This window comes from Danaus plexippus, chromosome 30 (assembly GCF_018135715.1).
Source record: "Danaus plexippus chromosome 30, MEX_DaPlex, whole genome shotgun sequence".
Taxonomy (NCBI): domain Eukaryota; kingdom Metazoa; phylum Arthropoda; class Insecta; order Lepidoptera; family Nymphalidae; genus Danaus; species Danaus plexippus.
In genome coordinates this window covers 465,970-490,839 of record NC_083557.1, presented here as the reverse complement: position 1 = coordinate 490,839, position 24,870 = coordinate 465,970, and the positions used below count along the sequence as shown (strand labels likewise).

General features: G+C 32.9%; 3 protein-coding genes across 6 annotated transcripts in view; 1 reads left to right on the top strand and 2 right to left on the bottom strand.

Annotated features, from left to right (window-relative positions):
* Nucleotides 1-10,485, bottom strand: part of LOC116776635 (Krueppel-like factor 4) — a 30,697-nt gene extending 20,212 nt beyond the window's left edge. Inside the window, exons 1-4 of one of the 3 annotated variants that reach the window (XM_032669872.2) lie at nucleotides 10,328-10,485; nucleotides 9,344-9,607; nucleotides 8,870-8,919; nucleotides 3,952-4,008 (exon numbers count right to left, since the gene is read on the bottom strand). In XM_032669872.2, coding sequence (XP_032525763.1) covers nucleotides 3,952-4,008; nucleotides 8,870-8,881 — 69 coding nt within the window. In that variant the 5' untranslated portion in view covers nucleotides 8,882-8,919; nucleotides 9,344-9,607; nucleotides 10,328-10,485. Of the gene's footprint in view, nucleotides 1-3,951; nucleotides 4,009-8,869; nucleotides 8,920-9,343; nucleotides 9,608-9,925; nucleotides 10,280-10,327 lie in introns of those variants that run through there. The other 2 variants (XM_032669870.2, XM_032669871.2) reach the window with 2 other exon arrangements.
* Nucleotides 10,486-11,746: 1,261 nt separating this feature from the next.
* On the bottom strand, nucleotides 11,747-16,437 carry LOC116776650 (tRNA pseudouridine(38/39) synthase). The gene is made up of 9 exons (XM_032669891.2): nucleotides 16,280-16,437; nucleotides 16,086-16,213; nucleotides 15,637-15,838; nucleotides 14,753-14,910; nucleotides 14,311-14,516; nucleotides 13,570-13,717; nucleotides 12,787-12,933; nucleotides 11,981-12,339; nucleotides 11,747-11,842 (listed from the first exon to the last, which is right to left on the bottom strand). The coding sequence occupies exons 1-9, from the start codon at nucleotides 16,364-16,366 to the stop codon at nucleotides 11,763-11,765; spliced, it is 1,515 nt and encodes a 504-aa protein (XP_032525782.2). The 5' UTR covers nucleotides 16,367-16,437; the 3' UTR covers nucleotides 11,747-11,762.
* A 7,422-nt stretch (nucleotides 16,438-23,859) lies between these two features.
* Nucleotides 23,860-24,870, top strand: part of LOC116776649 (anoctamin-4) — a 31,757-nt gene continuing 30,746 nt past the window's right edge. For both annotated transcript variants that reach the window (XM_032669890.2, XM_032669889.2), the window contains exon 1: nucleotides 23,860-24,014. The gene's annotated coding sequence lies outside the window, so the exon portion shown is untranslated. The remainder of the gene's footprint in view (nucleotides 24,015-24,870) is intronic.

Here is a 24,870-nt window from a genome sequence, read left to right as displayed (position 1 = left end):
ACCGCATTGATATATAAGATGAGTCGTGAATTTGCTTGCGTAAGGTGATCTACCACGCCTGGTTTGCAATAAGAGTTTTTTTACACACACACACATACATATGTATATATATATATATGGGTGTGTGTTTTTGTGCAATAAGAGTTTATATATATATATATATGTGTATGTGTGTGTGTGTGTGTGTGTGTATATTTAGAAAACATCCTCTAATAGTTGCTTTATTGGAACTAATATAACATAAATTATTTCACCGTCAGTTACATCAAAACCGGTTTAGTTTAATTTTAACATACGACACATACATTACTACAATAATATTCCTATTTGATTATAATATCGTAAAGTAAATAAAATTTTATAAGTATTTTATTTGATCGGTAGTAACGCGCCGGGATGTTGTAATGTTCGGGAGCTAGTGATGTGCGAAGTATCGACATGTTACCGACATGGAAACTGGGAAGTTGTGTAAACTATTAAATTGTCTATTTATTAGTACGCATGATTCGCTTTCATACTTTTTCAGGTCGCCTACACTTTAATACGCGATGTTTCAACGTTTTCCTTTTGTTGTTTACGAACTAACACATATAGGAAATCTCCTGAGTACAGTCAAATGATATTAAATAGAAAAATTCTTAATTAATTTCAATACAGAGACTTCAATATGAAACGTATTTTGTGTAGGGCATTACGAATAATATAGACTAATCTTGATTTGAAAGATTGTTTAAAATATATATATATATATATGTTTATATGTCGAGCCAACTCCCGGGTTAAATGAGAGGTATAATAAAAAGCATATTCTTGAACACATGCTAATTTCATTGGAAAAACAGTAGGAAATTAAACACTGTTTTGAAAATATAGGAACAAAAACAAAACCCACATCCATCACCAATCATCATCATATCATATCACCAGTGATGACCAGCAAACATCACCAATTTATTGGTCATTTTATAATCTAAATTATGTAAATATAAATTTAATGAGAATTAAATACATTACGTTCCAACAAAATCTTATTTTAAAGTGACAATAACCATGTCCGTCATCGAATTGAGCTCGGTTGTTGCTTTTAAAATAACTGTATAAGAAAATTAAATTATCGCAAAGATATTATCGATAAAGTAACATCACTAATGGGCGTGTCTAGGGAGTGGTAGCGAAACGACTCAGCTTATGACTGGTGAAATAACTTTAATACTAAACAAAATACGTACTCACACTATACGGACGCTGGTAAATTTGTATGTTACGACTGTTAAAAGGCTTTATTGATATAAAATTACTAGTTATAAACCGGGGTTTTGCTTGCTGTATATATCCACGAGCAGATAAAATCCTACACTCTACTGCATAAAATCCTTTAAAAATCCATCAAAATCGGTGTAGTAATTTTAATTATAATTTAACAAACACATAATATTTATCATAAAGAAAATAAATTTAAACCTATGAATACCCGTCATCTATTAAATTAATTCAGAAGACATGACAAAGGGTTTTTTTACATACAAAAATTATCAATGATAAAATATATTTTCGAAAAACAAGCAAACACATACGTGCATACAAAAAGGGAACTTAATGTTTAAAAACTTATAATTGAATTAACTATTTAATCGTGAGAGTGTACGTAACTTAAAACAACAGGGTACTGTTTAAACAAGGGACATGTATTATCAAATACAAAATATATCACAGGATACAACTGACAGGACGATAGGAAATGACATTTTTATTATTAAAATAACTTGTCTTAAGGCAAACCGACAATTTCCAAAATAAGTTACTTATGGTAAACACGTAAGTTGTACTAAAAATATATGTATCCTTTAAGGCAAGCGTGTTTTAAACTACAGTCGTTAAAGAATAAAACACAGATGTGGATATAACACAGAAATGTGTCGAAATCGCAGTTTATGAGTGCACAGTGGCTAAAAAAAACCTAGCTACTATGAAGAAGATGGCCTGCTCATACAACACCTGGGATCCAAGCATCAAAAATACAAAATACCATGTCCATTTAATTCGTGACTCCAAGGCAGTGCACGAGAACATAAAGAAGTCCTGTACATTAAACGATGATAACAAGACTGACTGACAGACAGTTTTATTTCGTCTCCCCGTGGACACGTTCAAACCTTAAGTTTTATTAAGAATATATTATTAAATTTTATTACCACCTTAAGAATTATTAAATTTTATTACCACACAAAGATGTTCGTTTAAAGTGTGTGAGCTGGGTGCAAATCTTCTGCCAACTTTATCATTATCACCAGCCTATCGGAGCCCACTGATAAGCAAAGGCCTCTTCTCATATAGAGAAGGTTATAGCATTAATCACCACGCTTGCTCAAGGCGGTTGGCGATTTCAAACTTATAATTTGATTATAAGACCAGGTTTCCTCACGATGTTTTCCTTCACCGTCCGTCAGTGGTGTCTTAACACTCTTAGAAAGTACACATAATTCAGAAAAAAATCACATTGGTACTTGTCAGGTCTCGAACCCGCGCCTTCATGCAACAAGAGGCGGCCCTTAACCTCCAGGCCATCAACCGTAAATCTTCTGTTTTTCCCAAAAAGAGAAAATGATAAACTTACGAAGGATGGCTGCTTAAATACGTGTATATAATAAGTAACCAATATTTAAAGCGCTCGTGAGATAACTACGAGATACTCTATTAGGATTAAAGGAAACTTTCAAGACACTGGCTATCATGACTGGATATGACCCCCAACTCCTCGCCTATCATAAACAGCTCCCATCCATCCAATCTCCTAGCTCCAGATCATTCTACCATCTTTAATATAAACATCGGAAATGTTTTGGCAACTAAGTAACATTAAATTGCCACGATATGCCCATATATGGTAGTCCACGACTTAAGACGATAGTTCCTTCACCATTTTACGGTCTAATTTGACATCAGATCTATATGATATAATATATAATTGGCCAATTCAATGGGTACTTGTAGTTGAAAGGTACATTTTTGTTACGAACGGCAAAGAAACTCGCAGATAATACCCAAATCACACAAATTTTAGTGCTCAAAGTTAAAATACATTCAAAACGGTGATAACTTAAGACAAAATTTATATATATTTTTTGGGCATTTAATCCTGTATTATATTAATTTAAACAAAACTAATACATCTCGGATTCACTACGCGTATTTGAGTTTCCATCCCGTCTACGTCACGGTTGCTTCAAAGTAATCTAAGCGTTGGGAGGAATTAATTAAAATTAAATATAAACGCGTAGTAAATCCGAAAAATGTTAGTTTTTATACAATGGATACTCTCGAAAGTCTTAGATCTCATTATATTTATTTATATTATAATATTTTTCTTCTACATCCGTAAGGTTAGCTAATAGTGTTTCTGAGCTTACAGCTTCCCTTTAGCGTAACATATATACACACACACATATATATATTAATACCGTCTCAAGTTAAAATTTGATATCAAATGAAATTTAATCAAACCAAAAAATATACCTCCATTAACTTTTAATGGGGATTTTGAAGAGATAAGTCTGTACAGCGCCATCGTAGATCAAAAATACGTAACAAAAAAATCGAGAGTAAAATATTAAAATAAACATATTTCAAAGGAAATGCATACAAATTTCAAATAAGAAATCTTTGCATAATTGTTAAAAAAAAACGCAGATTAACAAAAAATCGCTAACTTTCATTTAAAATATTCGATTCTGAGGAAAATCCTATTCCTAGGACTTGTGGCATTGACTCGTGTTGGATTCAGACTAAGCGTTTCATACTTGCATCCACTTAACCATCCATTGATTTATATCTATATAAGCATTACTTTATATCTGTATATATGTTTCAAAATAATATACGAAGCTAAAACCCGCCGAGCCACTTTTAAGCGGAGTGTTGGGTGTTACCAGCTAGTAAGTGTTAGATACTAACCTCCATCGATGGTAGGAGCGAGGCACCAACACGGCGCCCAACGGCATGCCTTTCATCCTGAAACAACATCATAAAATTGTTGCTCGTATATTATACAACTGTTGGATTGTTTGTTTGTATGCGGTAATCTCAAAAACTACTGGTCCGATACCAGTAATACTTTTAGTGTTCGATAGTCCATTTATTTGGAAAGGTCATAGTTTATGTAACATCAATAGCAGAGGAGTATCAATTGACAACACATCAGAAATAGATTATTCTTTTTCAGATATTTCCAGCCGTCCGCTAAAAAACTTTATCTTGTTCTACGGCCCACCCTGGGATATATTAGCAAGGAAGTAAACTATAGAATAACTAAGTTAGGAGTATTGATACAAAAAATTACTTAGGACCGACATGAGGGCGACAGTATACAGTCACACTCCAAACAAGACGTTTTAAAGAAGAACTTGTAACGCTACGTATGTAGTTACGATGTAGACTATGATTTTCGGATACAAGGCGTTTTTTATAATGAGATGAAACCTCTCAGCATTCAATGGATTCACCGTGCGGGTGCCGGGTCAATCGTTGCAGGGAGAGGAGCTTCAACAGTGACTGGGACTTGCGACCCAGGTGTAGGTTACAGCTCGTGATATTTATTGACCTTGGTGGTATGGTCTTTGGAGATGTTGGTTTCCCAAGGAACCGTAAACTCTATTAGTACAACGCGCTTTAAAATTCGCGAATACATAAATATGTCTGGTCTGGAGGCCGACGCACAAATATCCTCTGGGAATTTGTATTGTTTCCCATACGTATCCATCATAATAGTCCAAACCGTAGCCGCTTTAAAGATGGAGTAAGGCTTGACGTTTGATTTTATAGCCCTAGTGCCCTCTCTCACAAAACCTACTGATCGCTCGTTTGTTGTTATTTCCTTTTGCGCTCTGGCTACCGAAAGACTAAACGCTTCACGTATGATTTCCAGAACCCTATCGTGACGACGCGAGTATTGACCGCTATCGAGGAGTACCCTACATCCCACCAACAAATGCCTAGCAGTTCCAACTGCCTTCCCACAGATATAGCAAGTCTTTTCGGTACCTTTACCCCATCTTACTAAATTACTCTGGTCTGGGAGAGTCATCTGGAACGCATTGAGATAGAATTTTAGCAATGCTGGCGACCAATCATGGATTAAGGTGCGCCATTTTAGTGCTAATGGGATGCAAAAATCTTCTATGTCTAACCACTCGTTCTGCATTTCTAAACTTATTGCATGGATCTTATATTTATCATTCTCGTCTTGCCGAATAAAAGACTTCAATATATCCGTATCTTGGACCTTCCTACTTGATCCTAACCCTTCTCTGTTACTTTGCGCTCCTATCATAAACTCCTTGTGGAATTGAAGCCTTGACTCTAGCTCTGGGGTATCTTTGTCTTTTGGGAGCGATGTGACGACGTCATAATGGGATTTCCCCAGGATGTATCTCTTGGAAACTCTCAGGTGTTTGTAGAGCTCCGATGGCCTTTTTAGACTCATCCCAAAACTATTACGATCCCTGGATAAAGCTAATGAATTAGTCGTTACCGCGAGCCCGAGCCACATCATCAACATCTTTATGAGGCCTGCATCTAATTTTGACAAAAGGGTTTTATTAAAATCATAGATGAGAAAGGTCCAATTTAAACGTGAAGTTAGGTAATTGTCGTAGATCCAAGCTTTTTTGACTTTACTGATCTGTTAGCTATTTACCTTGTTGAGATCGTTTAAAACGCTATCTTCTATTCCTTCTAAAGATGGAGTAATTTAAATGATGCATTTTGCGTGACCATAGAAATGCATTGACCGCCTAACGATAATCCCGGATCGTATGAGGTGACCACACCTCGTCTGCCCGTGATCACGGTTGCTGCAAAGTAACCGAAACGTCGGGATTATGTAGTTTTTAAATAATAAAATCCGCGTAGTAAATCCGAATAACACTAGTTTCATCTATCCAACAATTTGTAATTCGCCTCTCGCTTTTGCTAGCATCTTTTAAACTCTCCATCAGCAAAGTGTTGTGTTCTAGGCTTCCAGAAATCCCGGGTGATAATCTTTTCTGGTGATTTGGATTACAACCTGTTGCTGAGCATGAATCGCGTCAGTCTCGTTTGTAGAGCTGAGAATAACATTTAAGATCTACATAATCCCGACCGTAATCCATTACAGCATCTGTAATCGACGAGATGCTTAAAAACGCTTAGTATCCAAAAAAAAATTACATTCAGTTAAGGGTGTACACGCAAAATTCTTAGAAATCGAGTATGGACTATGTCAACTTTGACTAAGAATACAGGGCGACTTCAATACGAATTTCAGGATACGAATTGAGTTATATATTGTAAAACCTAATAGATTTTGATAATGCTTGTTAGATATATATGTTTTTTTGTATTTACATAAATACTTTAAAGTCAGATTTGAGAAAAGGCCTTTATATTTAAAACTATGATGTATTCACTAAACAATAAATTCACAAATCTTATACAATCTGATCTCATATTTTAGAACAGATTCCTTCAATCTTATTTGCAATATCATATATATATATATATATATATATATACTAGCTGTTACCCGCGACTCCGTCTGCGTAAGAAAAATAATAAGAAACTATGTCAAAACTTTAAAGCCCCAGGCGCCCTGCCTCCCACTCGCGCGTTATAATTTCGGGATGGTCATTCGGGATCTTGAAAAAAGTACCCTGAGTTACTTTTTATTTCATCACCTACCTGCCAATAAGTCCCGTTAAACGCGGTTCAGCCATTTTAGTTATTAGCCGAAACAAACATACACTCGTATTGTGTTTACATATATATAAAAAAATAGGTTGGTGATATTAAATAGCAAAACTTTAGGTTTGTATGTATTTTTGATACCACATTTTAAATAAATTATAACAAAAAATTTCGTTCAAAAATAAAAAATAAAAGTTTAAGGGTGAACAACCCTTATCACTAAGGGGTATAAAAAATAGATGTTGGCTGATTGCCATGCTCACAAAATTTCATGAGAATCGGTCAAGCCGTTACGGATAAGTACGGGAAGGAACATTGTGACACGAGAATTTTATATATAAGATATATATAATATATACAGAGAAAATTTATCTAAAACATATATAATTGAATTAAATTATTCAAGCCTTAGTGTAAAGCCTTATTAAGTCCTATACGCACAGATTACAATCACACTTAATAAACATTAAAGGCCCTACATCTTCCACGTTTATTTGGTCGACTACGACTCTAGGTTGCCCAATGAGACACGCAGTGGTATAACTCATTGGACAAACTTCACTATCACTTTAAACGTAATTGATTTAATAAAACAAACCAATTACATGTTAATAGTAAAAAATACTGAAAATACTATTAGATTTAAAAATAAAATACATATGTATATATATATATATATATATATATATATATGTATTGACATTGGGTACGTTAAACAAAAGATATAGTATTATTTATTACAAAAATAATTGTGTTATAAAAAAAACTATAAATCTCAAATTACCCTCCAAAAAGTCACATTACCATGCTTTGCGTATACTGTGCGCACGCGCAGGGATGAGAAAAGAGAAAGGCCGATAAACAGAGCGAATTGGACATGTGGCGTCCTTGTGGCAAAACAAAATGGCGGTGTGAGAGGGACAACACAGCGTGGGAAACTAGCATTACGCTTTCACTTTGCTCCTAGAAATATGTACGGACGTCATAGCAGATTAACATAGGGATTTATTATAATAGAACAGCAATAACTTAAGCTATTCCCGTGTTACGACACTAGCTAGCTGATGCCGCCGGCTCTGTCTGCGATCAGCGCGCCTACCAGTCGTTTGTATAGCCACGTTTCATACCCGTTTCAAGTTTTTTTACGATACAATTTCGAATGTAAAAACAGTAAACGCTCCGTTTGTGACGGTTTCAACTTGGACTAAGCATACCTACAGATGTAATTTAAAAGGATTTTGTCAGTCGAGAATAGCTGTAGAGGAATTATAATTTAAAATAATTCATAAAAATTGAGATGTTAACAAACAAAAAACAGACGATTACAAAATTTGTATTTTTTTTTTTTTTGGTTTTGATTATTTTAAGAAAAAAAATGTTTTTTTTTTGTTTTTCGTAATTTAAACGTTTCTTGAAAATCATATTACTGGCAACACATTATAATTATGTAATTTTTTTTATACATATTATATTTTTGCTTACAAATGAGCAAATGCACTATGCGATAGAAACAAAAATTATTACAAAAAAAATTCTACATCCTGTTTTAAGTAAATTAATATTTTACATACTAACATTTTTACTTAGATTTCGTTTCAGTGAATTGTATAAAAAATATATATATATCCCCAAAAATTCCTGTAACACTTCATATCTCATTCACTTTATACGTTTTTGTTTGAATGAACAATTTTACGTAAGCGTTTCCTCAAATCGCTAAACTAGTTTCTGAGATTAACGAATACAAACGGACAAACTGAGCTGTGTAACAAAAGAATGGATTTAGTAGTAATACGTTATCTGTGAGCCGTTATAGCAAATCGCTAATAAGGAACAAAACAATCACTTCATTAGCTGCAACTCTATCTCAATATTAATCAACTATTAATTAATTTTTCATTTAAAATCTAATAGTTATTATACTGGCTATATATCTATTATTTGTTATAAATAAAGTCGCAGCTTGTTATATCGGCTATCCGCCAGTGAAAGTCCCGTCAAAATCGGTCCAGTCGTTTCAAAGTTAGGGCGACACAAACAGACAGACAAAAATCATAACTAACATATAATATAATTATACTGTTATATGTACTATACATACATGTATGTATATATATGTGTGTGTGTGTGTGTGTTTGTATCTACTTACCATGTAAACCATTAGTGTTTAACAGCTATAACTTCCTGGACCGTATTTATCTGACGACAAACAAAAAAATTACTTAATTAAAAATATCACTAAAGTTATATAGATTTCTCACAGTGACATACAAACTGATACGGCTCAAATTCAACTGGCTGTTATCGAATGATATACTGTACTGTTATACTTTCAGTTTTCAGGTGAAAGATATTAATTAAGACTAAGGTATTATGAACGACCTGCCTTTAGCATCCTTAATATGAGTTCATACCAACAAACTACGCACCGATAGTATTAAAGTGAGGATGGCTTAATTACTTTAAGAATATTTATATTATTTACGCTTTTTTATATAATATGTTAAGGAGCAGATGCTTCATTTTATTGTTTAGGAGTAATAACAATGTCAAACGGACACACATACAGTCCACAGTACCCTAATATATATATATAGGGTTTATTAATAAAAATATTACTTACCATAAATAAAATCTTCATATTTCTTACCGGCGTTCTAAGCTCGTTCTACTTAAAATTACACCTACAACTAATACTGGCCTTGTTGACATTTATATATAATAAACTTACATCACAACGGACTAAGGGAAGTCATTCGAATTATAAATCTATACAGATAAGCTAGGATAAATTCACATTATAGATAAAATTTCAGTTTTCCCTCTATTCAGAACAGTTCTGATGACTTAAAATAGGAGGCACCATTATTTGGATTGTAACGAATATCTGAAACAAGTAAAATATATATATATGGAGCTGTGATCGCAAGCAGACTGTATATTAATAATTTATATGTGAGATATTGCATATGTTAATATGATTGCCTCTAAATTAATGTAATAAATGACCACAAATTACAATATTTCAGATCTAAAGATTAATTTTTATTAGATGGTAATATATTTCACAAATATATACAATATTATTATAATTGTAGCATAAATTTCTGTTTATATTATTTTATTCGCAAACATATTTAATAAAACAAAATACTGAAACTATTATTGTAAAAAGAATTCGTAAATAATAATTTACTTTTCTTACATTCTTTTAGAAACATAATTAAACCGTTTTTATATTTCTCTGCATCAATGATTCCGGAGTAAGTAGTTATGCGAGAATATTTATAAGGAATTTACAAAGAATCTACATTCGCGTTGCGAATATTAATTTCAAAAAAAAATTGGTTTTCTCATTTAGAAAACGCACGGACGGACGTCTTTGTTATATTTATGATCACTACATTAGTTTCAAGTAAAGGAAACACATTTTAATTAAAAATAGCGGAGGTTTTTAGTTTGAAATAACTTGTTAAAAGGAAAACTCAAAACACAAGATTAGATCGTACGTCACTTAATAATATTTTTATGTAACTGTCAAAGTCATAACCAAACAAAAACCTCGACCAACACGTTACAATTAAAAAGTGCCGGGTTATACACAGACCTTATATTATTCTGCCACACCATGAAGTTTTTGACTCGGAGAGGTTTTAATGTGTTACCGCGGTCGAGACCGCTGCCCCGCGTGGCAGTCTTCTAACACTGCATAAGTAATACGCGATAGTAAAATATTATAGGTCCGCTTACCGTGGCCGGTTTAGCGCAGTACAATGCACCTACAATGCCATAATCATTATGGAGACAATTACGAACACAAAATACGCTCCTGTTTAGAGGTCGTATACATCTTTTTAATATTCATAATCTAATATGAAATTTTCAGCTTATCCATTATATCATAAATGGAACATTATCGTAAATCTCCAAACTGTTGTGTTTTTTGCAAATGAAACGATATTTATTTATGTATTTTATTTTTGTGTTAGTTTTTTTCCCGCTCAGTTTTTTTTTTTTTATTATTTTGCATTTCTACTAGTACGTACATACAAGACAAATGTTAATTGTTGTTTAGTAATAAATATAAAAGGTGTTTATTACTCTTAACATTTAAGTATTTTATTTATTTAATTTCTTCTTACGTAAGTTATACATATATACAAGAAAAAAATATGTTTCTTGTGTCAACTTTCACCATTATTCCATTTATAATGCGGTAAGCAATTTATTATTATAGCCCTGCCTATTGACATTAAAACTATTAAAAACAGATGAAGTTAGAATAGAATCGATATATTTTTCAATTAATTCAAAACTGCAGCACTATTATGATATACTATAATAAAATAAAATGAAGCTTAGATTGTTATGATTAATGATATTTAACTATAGTTAACAGTTTAAAGCTAAATAAAAATGTTTTTTAATATAAGTCATGAATTCTTTTCCTACATGAATATAAAGAATCAGTAAAAATTAAGATCTTTATTAGTTCGTTCAAATTAGCGGTTTTAGTCGAAAAGTTTACAACGTTAGGTTGTTATTATTGTATCGGCTGAACTGTCAGTGGAATCGTGAAAGAAATGTGACAAAATAGAATTAATTTATATAAAAAGTCTTTATTTAAAAAATATTCAACAGACTATGTGTGATATAAACATTTTTTTGATATACGTACCAATTCATTTTGCTTGTACGTTAAATGTATGAGAAGATTTAACTAAATATCAATATTAAAAAATGGCATCTATTACGATAGAAAAACGTATAGATTGTTAGACTACACTTATAAATGTAAGTGGCGCCATCTCTTATGAAGTAGAATAACCGTGAGAAAGCTTAAGGGCTTGAATAAAAAATATATTGACTAGTCACAGTTGAGTTCAGGGAGAAATAAATTATGTATATATATATGTATATATATATATATTGTTGTGAATGAAGGAGACATGAGATCTTAGATGTGACTTTGTCTTCCTTACTTGGTAATTTAGGGCAAGTAAATAATAACAAGGAAAGACGAGAATATAATGTGGCATATTTTATTTTATTTCTTCATCATCAGAACCGCTCCCCACTTTCCTTTTCTTCCTGTAGTATTGCAATCGTTCCTGCAGACTCGCTGTGAACAACACAATCACATTTATAGCATAATATATATATATCAATCTAACCTGTTCCATTACTATCTAACTACTAGTTTGGCGTCTCACACTCGTGGTAGGAGTGTACTTCAAGTGTTTGTAACAATCATACTTACAGCAGGTTTGTCTTTTCAACAGCGGTGTGTATATTTTTGGTTTGACTCCTTGTAGCAGGCATTCTGCGTGCGATATTATTCTATCTCCCGTCTCTTTCCCTTCCAACTCTTTTAATCCCCTGTCTCTCTCGCACTTATTGTTATCATCTTCTTTCTCGTTCTCTCCCAACTCTACTAAATTTCTGTCTCTGTCACATATTTTATCTTGGTCGCCCTCTAACGCTACATCTTCCTTATCTTGCATCTCTCTCCTTCCAAGGTCGTTATATTCTCCGTCTCTGTCACACTTTTTCCCCTCCTTGCTCAAGTCATATAGGACACCTTCCAAATGTTCCACAGCATCTTTTATCATGGTGGATCTGTGAATTATATACATATAAAAAATAATATTAATAATAGCAAAACCTTGTTTTTGTTTTTAAAAGGAAATTTATTTTGTTAATGTATCGCTTGTGTGTCGCCTCTCGAGGGACGATCCGATTTCTAGAACATTCCGGAGCGTGCTCGTTGATGTCTCTACTTGTTTACAAACATTAACGATAGGAATGTTCTGGTAAGTGTATAGCTAATAGTTTCGTCCACTCGCCACGAGATGGCGCTACTCTCGTTACCGAAGACTACAATTTTCGCTGAGCCTTCTTAGCACACTATTATACTATTCTGTGTGATTATCTTCTTGTTGTGTTAGTTATAGTTGGTCGGTGTTGTTCAATTTATATATTATTACATAATGTAGGTAGGTCACTTTACTATGAGTTTCCGTCATGATGCTTGCTAGCCAGCACGATATCTCTGGATATACCCACTTGACATTATACAAGGTCCAGTCCGCCTGTAAGTTGGTGATGATGTATTTGAGCTCCTCGTCGTCATAAACCCAGCGGCTCTTCACATCATATCTGCAGCGGAACAGGTTCAACGGCAAATCCAGAGCCATATTGTATTGAGGTTTGCTAGAAATTTATTTCTATTAATAAAAGCATAGACTTATCTAAACAGGCTTTCCTAAAGTGAGCGATAACGCCCTCTTTAGGGCGCTGCAGGCGTAAGTGGTAAGACACAGAACAAAATGGACGTTGTGTAGAGGGCGGGTGATTTTAATTTTATTTAGCTAGCATAAGTTACAGTGCCTTTCAGTAGGTAAAAATATGAGGATGCTAAAATTTTATTTATCCTCAAAGTCAACGGACAAACAAGTTTGGAAATCCCTGATTTATATTAAGAGAATCATTACATACAAATACGTATAATATATTAATAAGTAAGACTTTTTATTTAACTAAAGATGAATGTTTTAAATATTATGTCAATAGATACTTCATTATTCTTATGGGTGATGTCTCAGGGATCTGTAAAGATGATGTACTGGTTTTCAACATATTGTCATGATTTTTCCATCAAATGCTGGTCACAAATAGATTCACTTATTTGATTTGAAATTAATGCATTTCGACGATAAATAGCTTATCAATATATAAACTATCCACCAATAGATGGCGCTTATTAGAAACTCGCTAGTTACTTTAGTACCACTATACGCCAATGGATGGCGCTATTACGAAACAGCAAAGAGCTATATAATTATTTACCGTGGATTTGCTTCGACGTCCAGTAATTCGGCTATGATACCCGGGCTCTCGTGTCCTTGGCCCACGAGCAACAACACGCCCATGATACACCTGATCTGATGCCACAGAAACGCATTACCTTCTATCACTAACGCGTACATCGATGTTGCTAAAAAATTTAATATATGTTGACATAATTAATGTTGTTATATGTGTTACATTATAGATTATTATATTAAAATTTTAATAGCAAACATATTATATATGTATAATAATATATATAAAAAATTTATATTGCAACCCGAGTGTAACTTCATTTTCAAAGCTGTGAATTTTGTCACTACAGCTTCTATAGGAATCAACTCATTTAAGTATTTTTCAACTTTTGAAATATTGAGATTTTCAAAACCTTTCTCTTAACCGACTTCAAAAATGAGAACTTTATCTTTATTAAGCTCTATCAATATCAAAATCACTCACAAAATCATTAAAAATAATCAATTGTCACACAATAATTAATTACTTAAACTGTGAACAATTCTCTTGTATTTTTGATGATAAGATAACCGACATCACATACAGCATGTTCTGTGTTTCTAGACTGAGACTGAGACTGTTACAGTGACTACCCATATAACTTGTCACATAGAGTAAGTTGAATAAGTAAAGACTAAAATTCTATTAAATTAACCAAGTGAATGTGAATTGTTATTAAAATTTATCTTGTTTCGTTGGATCGACCTGTATTACTCCAATACGTACTCTGTTCGCAATCCTTATCCAGAGCTATAATGTCAGCTGATACAACGCGCCTTGTGAACTCAGTGACGCCGTTCCCCACGTCCATCTTGCAGAGGTGGCGGAAGTCGTGTGAACCGATGAGCTGGCGACAGCCCTCCCTCATAGCGGTTATATTGAGATTAGATTTCGGGAAATAGTACTTGTACTGCCGGCCCTTACAGTCGAATCTGTTAATGGATTGATGGACACATATTTTAGACATTGTATAATCTGTTGACAGGAATTTTTTGTGCATGGAGTTTTTCTTATCATTTAAGTGAATATAATACTTAACTGTGATTATAATTTTTTTGTTTTATATCATACTATTTGGAATTATTTTAAGATATGTGACAGAAATATTATTTTAAATATATATGTATATATTCACTGGATTTTCTTTTTGTGCCACAATATCACTTACCTTGCACTGAAATCTGGTCTATCATCAGGGATGGGCATCCAGGCTACCGCTTTAATATCCCTCGGAAACAATCTGTTAAGGATCTTGCAGTATTGGATCTCGGATGAGTAGTCGGTTGAAGACGGTTCCAGTTTGCTCCGTAATGATATAGATATTATCTGTAATTATATATATATATCAAAGGTGACAAACGAGCAGACGGTCTACTTGATGGAAGGTAGTCAGCGTCATGGACATTGCAACATAAAGGATGTTGTAGATGGTTTGCCGACCTTGATTGAGTGAAAGAGAAAGGAACGGGTGGTAAAAGGAAAAGGCAGCCGTCTCCCTCACTCATCGGACGAAACGCGATCATTAAAGGCTACATCACGCCGATCTTCTGTGAGAGGGTGGTACTTTCCCAGTTAAGCCAACTCATGTTCAAACCGCAGTAACTTGACCACGGCTAGGCTCTACCACCTATAGTCATTATCACAAATTTTTAACAAGTAGTACTTATATTCGTAAGCTAGGTGACAGCTATGGCTCTGTCCGTGTTGTTCGTTGTATTAACAAAGTTCTTGTACATTTACGACCAAGCAGTCCCCTTGAGAACTTTTCTTGCCCGTGTGTATGTTATATAACTGAGAGTTTAACTGAAAAATTTGTGTTACATTTCCATTTGAAATTATACATCCATCGTTTTAGTTCTACCTTCACAAGTTATATGCATTATACAGACTGGAATACTGTCGGTATATTTCAATATTATATAAAACATATTATATACTATTCATTCTTAGCATAAATGGTTAACACAGATTCTAAGCATTGTACATAATTGTGTATTTTTATACATAGGTCGCATTATTCTGGTTTTTCTAACGTTATTTATATAAGGTCACCTGTCCGAAGGCACTGACGCCTTTATCTGTCCTTCCACATCGATGGTACTGTGACTGTTCTCTACTCTCAATGAGACACGACTTGACGAGGGCGTTGAAGAGGTAATGCTCAATTGTGTGCGTTGAATCCTCTTGGACGGCCAGCCCGTGGTAATCCCAGCCGAAGTATATTATATGTAGCAGAACCCGTCGGAAGTTACACCTGTAAATAATTATTCTATTAAATAAATTTTTATTAGAACAACGTTTAGCCGTGATAGTTTGATTTGTTCGTATGTATATACTTAATAATGGAAATATTCGATCTTTGATCTAGTTAACCTTATTAATTATGTTACGATTTCAAAAAGAATTCATATGGAATTTTAAATTTGCAAAGTAAAAAATATCAATTATCAAGATTTTAGAAAGAGTTTTCACAATTCGTATTGCATATAAAATAAACTTACTTCGTGAAATCAAATTTTCTTTGATTATTGTAACCCTGTATATTCTCTGTAACTGGTTCACTTTTGCTTATTATATTTTTAAGTTGCGTAGTGTGAGCTTCCAACTGTATTATTCTATCAACTAATTCCTGAAAAATAATATCAATTAATTTTTAAGGTTATGTCACATAAAACTCGATTGTATAAATAATTACATTTTTATCCATATTCATAAGCTCCTCTCTAGATAAACCTTTAGTTTTTCTCTGTTTTGGTGGTAATTTATTAATTTGTTTCGACATTTTAAATATACTTTTTCGTTATAATGTTTTGTAAACAAATGTTTTAAATAACAAATACACATGTCATGTCACTGTCAATGTTTTATAATTTTATTGGAAAAGAGTCCTCTAGTGACGCTATTAGCATATTAATTTGACAGGAGACGTCATTGAGAGATTCCATAAATAGAGTATTATTTTAAATACTTACACTCTAATACCCAGTTTCACCGATCAATGTTCAATAAATAACGCTTTGTTAAGGCCTTTGATGGACTGTTAGATGTATCGAGAGTCCTACCACGCACTAATGTCTGTTTAAATGTCTTAACAAGGCATTAATATCAATTCCTTCTCTAGAGGTCTGTGAAATGGCTAACGGACCGTTAATCTATTGTATTGTCAAAATTCAAATGTCCTATCCCATTTAAGGTCCAATTAAAATTTATTTCTCATAAGACGAACATTTTTTTTTATAATATAGCCTTCATCCGTGCAAAGACGTGCAGTATATTCTGCCAGTGTCATATAGATGAACAATTTTGCCCCTGGCTTTTCTATGACATTGACAACACGATTTTGTCAGGTAACACCTAGTAAAGTGAAAAGAAAACTTTTATAAAGTTTCGTCGCGTTACGTATCGAGGGATATAATATACGATCAAGGGATAAAGTGGTACATCGTAGCAAACAGGCCGTTTTAAACGTTATAACTTCAATTTGGTCGTCTTATAACAAGAACGAATAATTTGGTAGCCGGTCATTTAATAATGCCTTGTTAATTTTTCATAGTGGGCCGTAAATATTTTGACAGACAATTATATTACTGAAGGTTCGTTGGTAAATGCCTCGTTTAGATTTAACAAACAGAGCTTGGTGAAACTGAGCCTTAAACTATTATAAAAAGGCTTAAATGAAGTAAATAACTAAAATACATAATTCCTCCGTGCTTTTTGTCATCAAAATATATATGCAAAAAAACGACGTAGGTGGTATTTAATGCTCAAGTTTTTAATAATCGTTAAAAGAGAAAAATATATAGTCTATGATAGTTTTTTTCCCGCTTTTTATTCAAATAAAGTCAATCGATCAATCGATCATATCTGCTTGAAGGCCTTCACTGCTGACCTTAGGCCTCTCCCAAAGTGTATCAAATATTCCAGTCCTGGATATGTCAAATCTGCTGGTAGGCCTCCACTGCTAACCTTACGCCTCTCCCAAAATGTATCATATATTCTAGTCTGAGTAGGTCCTCTTTTAGCTATTCCACGAGCGCAACTTTTCTCATATAGTTCGTCTGTCGCGCCGCTTCATTACGATAACCTAAACAAGTTTTCCATTCCATTATTTTTAATCTAAGTCTATCATCTGTTCGTCTTGAGATAGAACTACATTTTCACTTCATCGTACTTAGTCTACGAGCGTGGTCCAAACTCATACTGGCCTCGGGGAAACAAACTATTACCAATAACTTAACTTTTGTCAAGTCAAACCATTGTCTAATAATCGCTCAGGTTGTCATTATAGCCACGTCCTGCAAACTTTTCGTCTAGATGACAGCGTTATCTGCCAATCGTACATGTGGGAGACACTGGCGAACAGATCACTATGCCTTAGGGACATAGAATAAGTTACTTAGAGAAGTACAAATTTTCATAATACTTTTCGATTCTGACACGCATCACTGGTTTAGAAGTAGCGTTAGGGTCTGTTTTGTTCTTAGTTTCGTCTGGTTAAAGGAGTTATGGGGTACGCAAAGATTTTGAGCCTGATTGCGAAGTGGAATATTTTGTCAATGTCGACATTTTTATTTGTTGGACGAATTATCTTCAGTAACTGTGTTGTGAGGGAAAAACTATTGCTATATTAGTATATTTTTAAGTGAATATTTCATAATTGACATTCGACTTTTTGGATTGATTATATTCAACGGCTAACGGCTTGGTTGAATGGATTTTATTTCTGTATTTCCTTAAATAGACGAAATTGTAAATCTATTTCCAGAGTCATATAATATTGACGAAACAACCACAATTTGAACTTTGAATGTGATATTTAATTTATATGCTTCTATTGTCGGGGCAGAGGTATTAAAGTATTGTTAATTATCTCATTTTCATGAACATAATATTATTCTGTTCTTTCATTAATATTTTCAATGAAAATTAAGTCAAAAACAAAATAATTGTTTTTACCTGTTACTTAATTTTTCTGCGAAACTTGTTAGGGTGAAGTCTCGGTATAAGGTAACAGGTTTTTTTTTAAGAAGAATTTATTTCATTTAACTAGTGATCGCTCTTAACAGTGGTTACTGGTCAGTACACAACAGAAGAATTTTATCTTATTATCTTTAATAAACATAAAACTTTAATTAACTATTCATGAAAATTATTAAGACCGAGATACGAGCAATTATGGTATGTTATCTCATCCTTCTCTTGAGAGAGAAAGGATCCGTAGACTTCTGATGATGCTCATGCTCTGGTGAGGACTGCTGGTGCCATCTAGTGACAAATCCTTTTCTGGCTGTTGCAAAAATGATGGACAATATAAAAGATAACTTCTTCTTAGCTCAGTGTGATGTGATATGGCATGTTGTATGTTTTTGGTAATAAAAAGAGCTCTTGGTTATTATGATATTTTTTGCCTAAATTCCTTGGTTCCAGACACTGTACTAGTTTTTTATGGGGAATTAGAATACATTTTATTAAATTTTTATGTAATGGTTTTTAAACCTTTAAAGACATTTAAAGGTAACTAAGATTTTAGAATAATACTACGAGATTTATTTTTTTTTACAACTACATTCACGATCAGGACGTTTCTGTTCCTTTGAAGCGACCGTGATCTCGTATGTCCGGGATCACGGTTGCTGTAAAAGAACCGAAACGTCGGGATCATGTAGATATAAAATAATAGAAAAATCGTTGTATTGTCCCAAAAGTTAGTTTCAAAAACGTGGATGTCATTAGTTTTAGGAGCATCATCCAAATTCGCTAAATGTTGTTCTAGAATCTAGACGGACCTAATAGACGATGTTATCATCAATATAGGTAAGAACCATATCCGTTCCTCACAGTATTGGTAATTATATCTGAAAAGTGCTTTAAGCATTTTTTAAACCAAATAAAATTTAAATGAAATCAGAATTACCTATTTCCGTAGTCAATGCTATTTCAGTAAATACTTATTGAGAAGCTCATTTTCTAGGTAAGACATAAATAAATGTACAGATATGAGACTCGATACAATTGTTGGCTGAATTTTTATAACAATCGTGACAATATCCTGGGAACCTTCATTAATTCGGAGAAGAGTTTGTTAAAATGACTATAATAACATATTTACCACTATAGGACACGATCTAGGAACTATGAAAGGATCCATGCACACTGAGCTGGGTGACCTAACATGATAATTTTGTATGGACATAAAATTAGCTTGGGATTTTACCATAGCAATATTTACCAGAGACCCCAAGGAGTAATTCTCACTACATTTATGTGTCACCTAGTAATCCCAATAAATACACTGAACACGTATAATTTCCACACGATATGATATTGTGATGAATTGGTACCAGGACATCTGATATTACTTACAGCATGTAGTCAAATAAAATTAGCAGCTTTAATGTGGACATGACCTAGACGTGTCGAAACTATGGGCTACATGAGCATAACGCTTGCGTCTACACGCATTTTTCTCCTGAAAACCATTTCATAAGGAACTCTGCGCTAACACAATCTTAAGAAACTGATTGACATCTTGATCTCAGCCTACCATTTTATAAAACTATGCAGAGTTTTCGCTGAAAATTACATTTACCAAGTGATGAAAGAAAATTTGTCGAGAATTGTAACTGAATTTGCACGAACTCAGATTACACAATGATGGGTCAAACGCTATAGATCAAGATTATAGTGCTGTTAGATTATAGTACGATATTCTAAACTGGGTATTGAAGTCGTCCGAACCGTCCAAGCCAGTATTGATTGGCAGATATGGAACTTTAAAAGTAAATTCTATCTAACATCTTAGGAGTTTTTGGAGCATACGCCCCATGTGCATTACTTTGAAAAAAAACTCATCTCTCTAGGCACTGTCAAGCCGCAGACGCGCTGGTGAGACAGGTTATACACAAAAAACGGCTCGTAGTCTTAAGAGTAGATGAAGTTAGGCTAAGCTAAGGCTTCATCAAGTTTTTATCAGGCCTTTCAAAACATACGGAAAGTTGATAGGATTAGAAGGTGGTTCAGCTTCCATCGAACAGCGATTCATTTGAGTAAACAACTCAGAATAGGTTTAGCTATGGCAGCAATAAAATGACCAGTCCCTCATCATCATCATCAGCCTATCGGAGCCCACTGCTGAGCAAAGGCCTCTTCTCACATGGAGAAGGTTAGAGCATTAATCACCACGCTTGCTCAAGACGGGTTGGCGATTACAATCTTATAATTTGAAATTATAAGACCAGGTTTCCTCACGATGTTTTCCTTCACCGTCTGTCAGTGGTGTCAAAATAGTCTTAGAAAGTACATATGAAAAGATCACATTGGTACTTGCCAGGTTTCGAACCTGCGTCCTCACCTGTGTGAGGCGGGCCTTTAACCTCCAGGCCACCGAGACTATTCGCCCAGTCCCTATAACAAACAATTTACTTAGTAGACATAAAATATAGATCCTCCCTATACAAAGCTTCCTAGAAACCTGATACTATACAGGCAGTATTATATCATGCTATCCCAACCTGGCCCCGCCAAAGGGTAAACAACCTTGGCGCAAAAAATTTCTCCCAGAAGCAGTGAACGAGGTGAGCGTCCACTCAGAAATTATTACAATCCATAAATAGCTATCGATCGTACATCAGGAAACCCTCAGCGTACTAAATGCCAATCGTCGTAAATTATTCAGACATCGCATGTGTCTTTAATACAGTTATTAACCGAAATATATTTAGAATAATGTTTTAGAGACAAACGTTAAACACAATGTTATTAATTATATGGAAAGTTAACGCGCCATTGTATTTCGTCAATTATTTGTCAAATCATATGTGTGGAAGTGTTATTTTAACTTATATCTATATATAGAAAAAAATTAAGGTGTCCATAAATAAGGTTATAACTAAAAAGTGAGTTTACAAAAGTTTATGATTCGTCAATATTATTCGGCGATCTTTTGTTCCACGTCGAGTAAGTTTTCTTGTGAAAAAAGGTTTTAATGCATATTATATTTATTCTTACCACACTTTATTGAAGACCACGTGATTATTGAAGTGATTTGACAGAAAAGAAACAGATATAGAATATTGGAACGAAATATAGATGGCGGTAGCGTCGTAAGAAAATACATGTAATAAAAAAATATATATATATACTTTCCTACTTTCTTCCGGTAGATTGTAAGACTGAAAAAAGTTTACAAATTTAAAAAATTCTCATTTTCTCTGGCAAAGCCTTCAAGAATGTGTATAAGGTGGATTTTAAAATGGGACATTATAAGTAAATTTTGTCGTAATATAGAAGTTCTCTGAGTGAAACAGAAGATAGTATGAAAGAGAAGGCATGTTGTGTGATTATACAGCAAGCAAATATAGAGTACGGCAACAATAGAAACAAGATTACATGTTCTCCTGACAAATTAAGAAAATTTGTTTAGCTGTAATCTAAAATAGAGAGAAGTTGCTCAAGTTTTGGTAGAAAAAACACATGAATTTTCTTATGGAATAAGTACGAGTTTGTCTAACAGATAGTTTCAACGTTCTCACTCTCAAACAAACAGTCAAGCTATAAGTATACAGTACTCATACGTCGACTTCTTTTAAAATTTAAGGTTCTACAATATTTATCTTACAAATGGAATATAGTGTTAATGATGTCCGACAGATGTCGCTGTAAATAAATTCGGTACATTAAAATAATATGAACATAATAGTGTTTAGTATTTTAATATATATTATATTTATAACTCATCTAAACGAAAATTTAATAAACAAAATAAAGTACAATATAAAGATTTAGTTTAAAATATAGTCTACCAACGTCATGCCATTATAAATATTTGCTATGAAATTAAGATAAACCTGTTTTATTTTTAACAGATCAGGTCATTGAACTCTATAATAATTTAAATTAATATATATATATATATATACACGGAACTATATAAGTCATATTTTAAATACTCACCTGTTATGTTCGTGAGTCGTAAATGTACGTGTTTAAGATTCATACATCAAAAATATTTGACCTACATATCAAATTAAACAATTTTTTTGTTTACTTGGGTTTTGTTTTTTACTTTTCGCAGCCAATAACTGTTCGTGGATTATATTGTACACATATTATTACGGAATTTATAGTCAATTAATTAATTCGGTGACTTTAATACTAGTTTTCGTCGTAAAAAATGAGCGACCTCTAGTTTATCATGGACAATACCTAACATATGATAGTTTAACAATAAGATGCAAACTAGTGGCGTGGGTTCTAGGCGAAAATTATTTAGGTTTTTTCGTCCTCATACGTCACATATTTATTAAATTATCAATATCCCATTTTAGTAAATTATTTATAGGTACTGATGATATGTAAGCGGAAAAGGATTTCAATATCAAATAAAATGAAATGTCGTCTGCTCGTGATCACGGTTGCTGTAAAATAACCGAAACATCGGGACTATGAATTTTTTTAAAATAATAAAATACGCGTAGTATAATCAGAAAAATATTGATTTTATTTAAAAGGAAAAATGAATGATTTTCCAATACATTTAAAGTGACTTCGAACCTGAACTGGATACTTTTGACACTTTCAGGTAATTTTTTTTTTATAATTAATCCAAAATAATCATAAAAATTGTCGTCCATCTTTGTAAATTTCTCATATTTACAATATTCTGCCAACATACTATTTTTTTTATACCATAACATAGTTTTTATATTCACACTTTATTTTAATGAATATTAAAATTAAATGAATATGAAGCTATTTTTATTTATTAATTACCTTAATTAATAATATATTTGATGTCAAATATAAACTTCGTTTTATAGTTGAGACCGAATTGTTCAGTATCGACTGTGTCATGAAATTACACGGTTCCGCGGCAGTGACGGGTGACATCGATAAAAAAGTATCGATGATTCAGTTCTAAAATATCAAATTGTATATTATGATGATTAATATAAATATTTTATTGAAATGTATTGACGCGACTTTTAATTAATATATTTTTAGACACTTTATACGTACATATGATGGAGGTGATAGAAAAATACAAATATTCCTCAATTATAGTAATCATATATCCAATCGGAGATAATTGTTAGTACATCAAAATAATTAAGAATACATTGTAAACCAACACCATGATACTGTCATATTATTTTCATAACCGATTGCTGTGCGATAAAAATTGTAATAACATGAAAATCAACGTCGATACTTTCAATGCCATCACTGCGTTGTCATTCAGCCATGTTGGATGGATTATTTCAAAATCGTGTGCCGTCAGAAACGCGCGCGATTGCGCGGGAAACGTTCGCGGGAAAAAAAACAAATCCAGTAATGAGTTTCAATTAAAAAGGTTTTATGTGTTGAGGAAACTGTTTAAACTTGTATTGTTTTGTAAGAATTTACGTGTCTTCAACAGTAACCGGGTATAGGTGAGTTGATTTTGCTTTTGACCTTGTTTCTTCAAGTTATTTATGGAGTTATTTATTTAGTTTATAGATTTCGTTTATTTATACAAAATAATGGAAGCAAATGGGTTCATAAGGAGTGCAATTTGTTTTAGTTTTATAGGTATCATATTTTTAAGTGCTTTGAGTGATAAAATAGATTTTGTTGATTGCGTGAGACTAAACAGTGAAATCATCGCGTTTTTTAATAATTTTGCGATTATAGGTAGCTGGAATTAAATGCATTCGTTGCTTGCATTGTTGTATTGTACTGGCATATCCGCTTAAAAAAATTATATCCTTAAGTTTACTCGTATCAATAAAAAAAATTATCGTATTATTTTTTATTCGTAATTTTAAATAGTCTAAATAGTCTTTACATTTGACAATATCATCCCAAACGAAAATATAATTTACTGTCACAATTTAGTATATTTTATTCGTTATATGTTTTGAGAGTGAACGAGACAAATTTTTTTTATCTCTCTCCTACATAACTTGTCTCAAAGTTATAATAACTATTATTTTAAATCGTGCATTTGTTACTAGGTATAGTTTTTAAGTGGCAAAAGTGATAGTAAATGTATTATATGATTTTTCTCATCGCTACCAAAAATAACGTGTTATTCTTCCTATTTAAATCTCACGTTTTGTCTTCATGTTTATTGAAATAATTTTATAGATTAGTAAATGTAATTTTGACTTGACTTTGTACCTACGCTAATTAATTAAAAATTCATGGTGAGTAAAGCGTATCGGTTGTGTCGTACTTCGTTCATCCAAACAATAGTTTAAATGAAAGTTTTATATGATTTAGTATAAAATGAGTTTTAAAATTTCG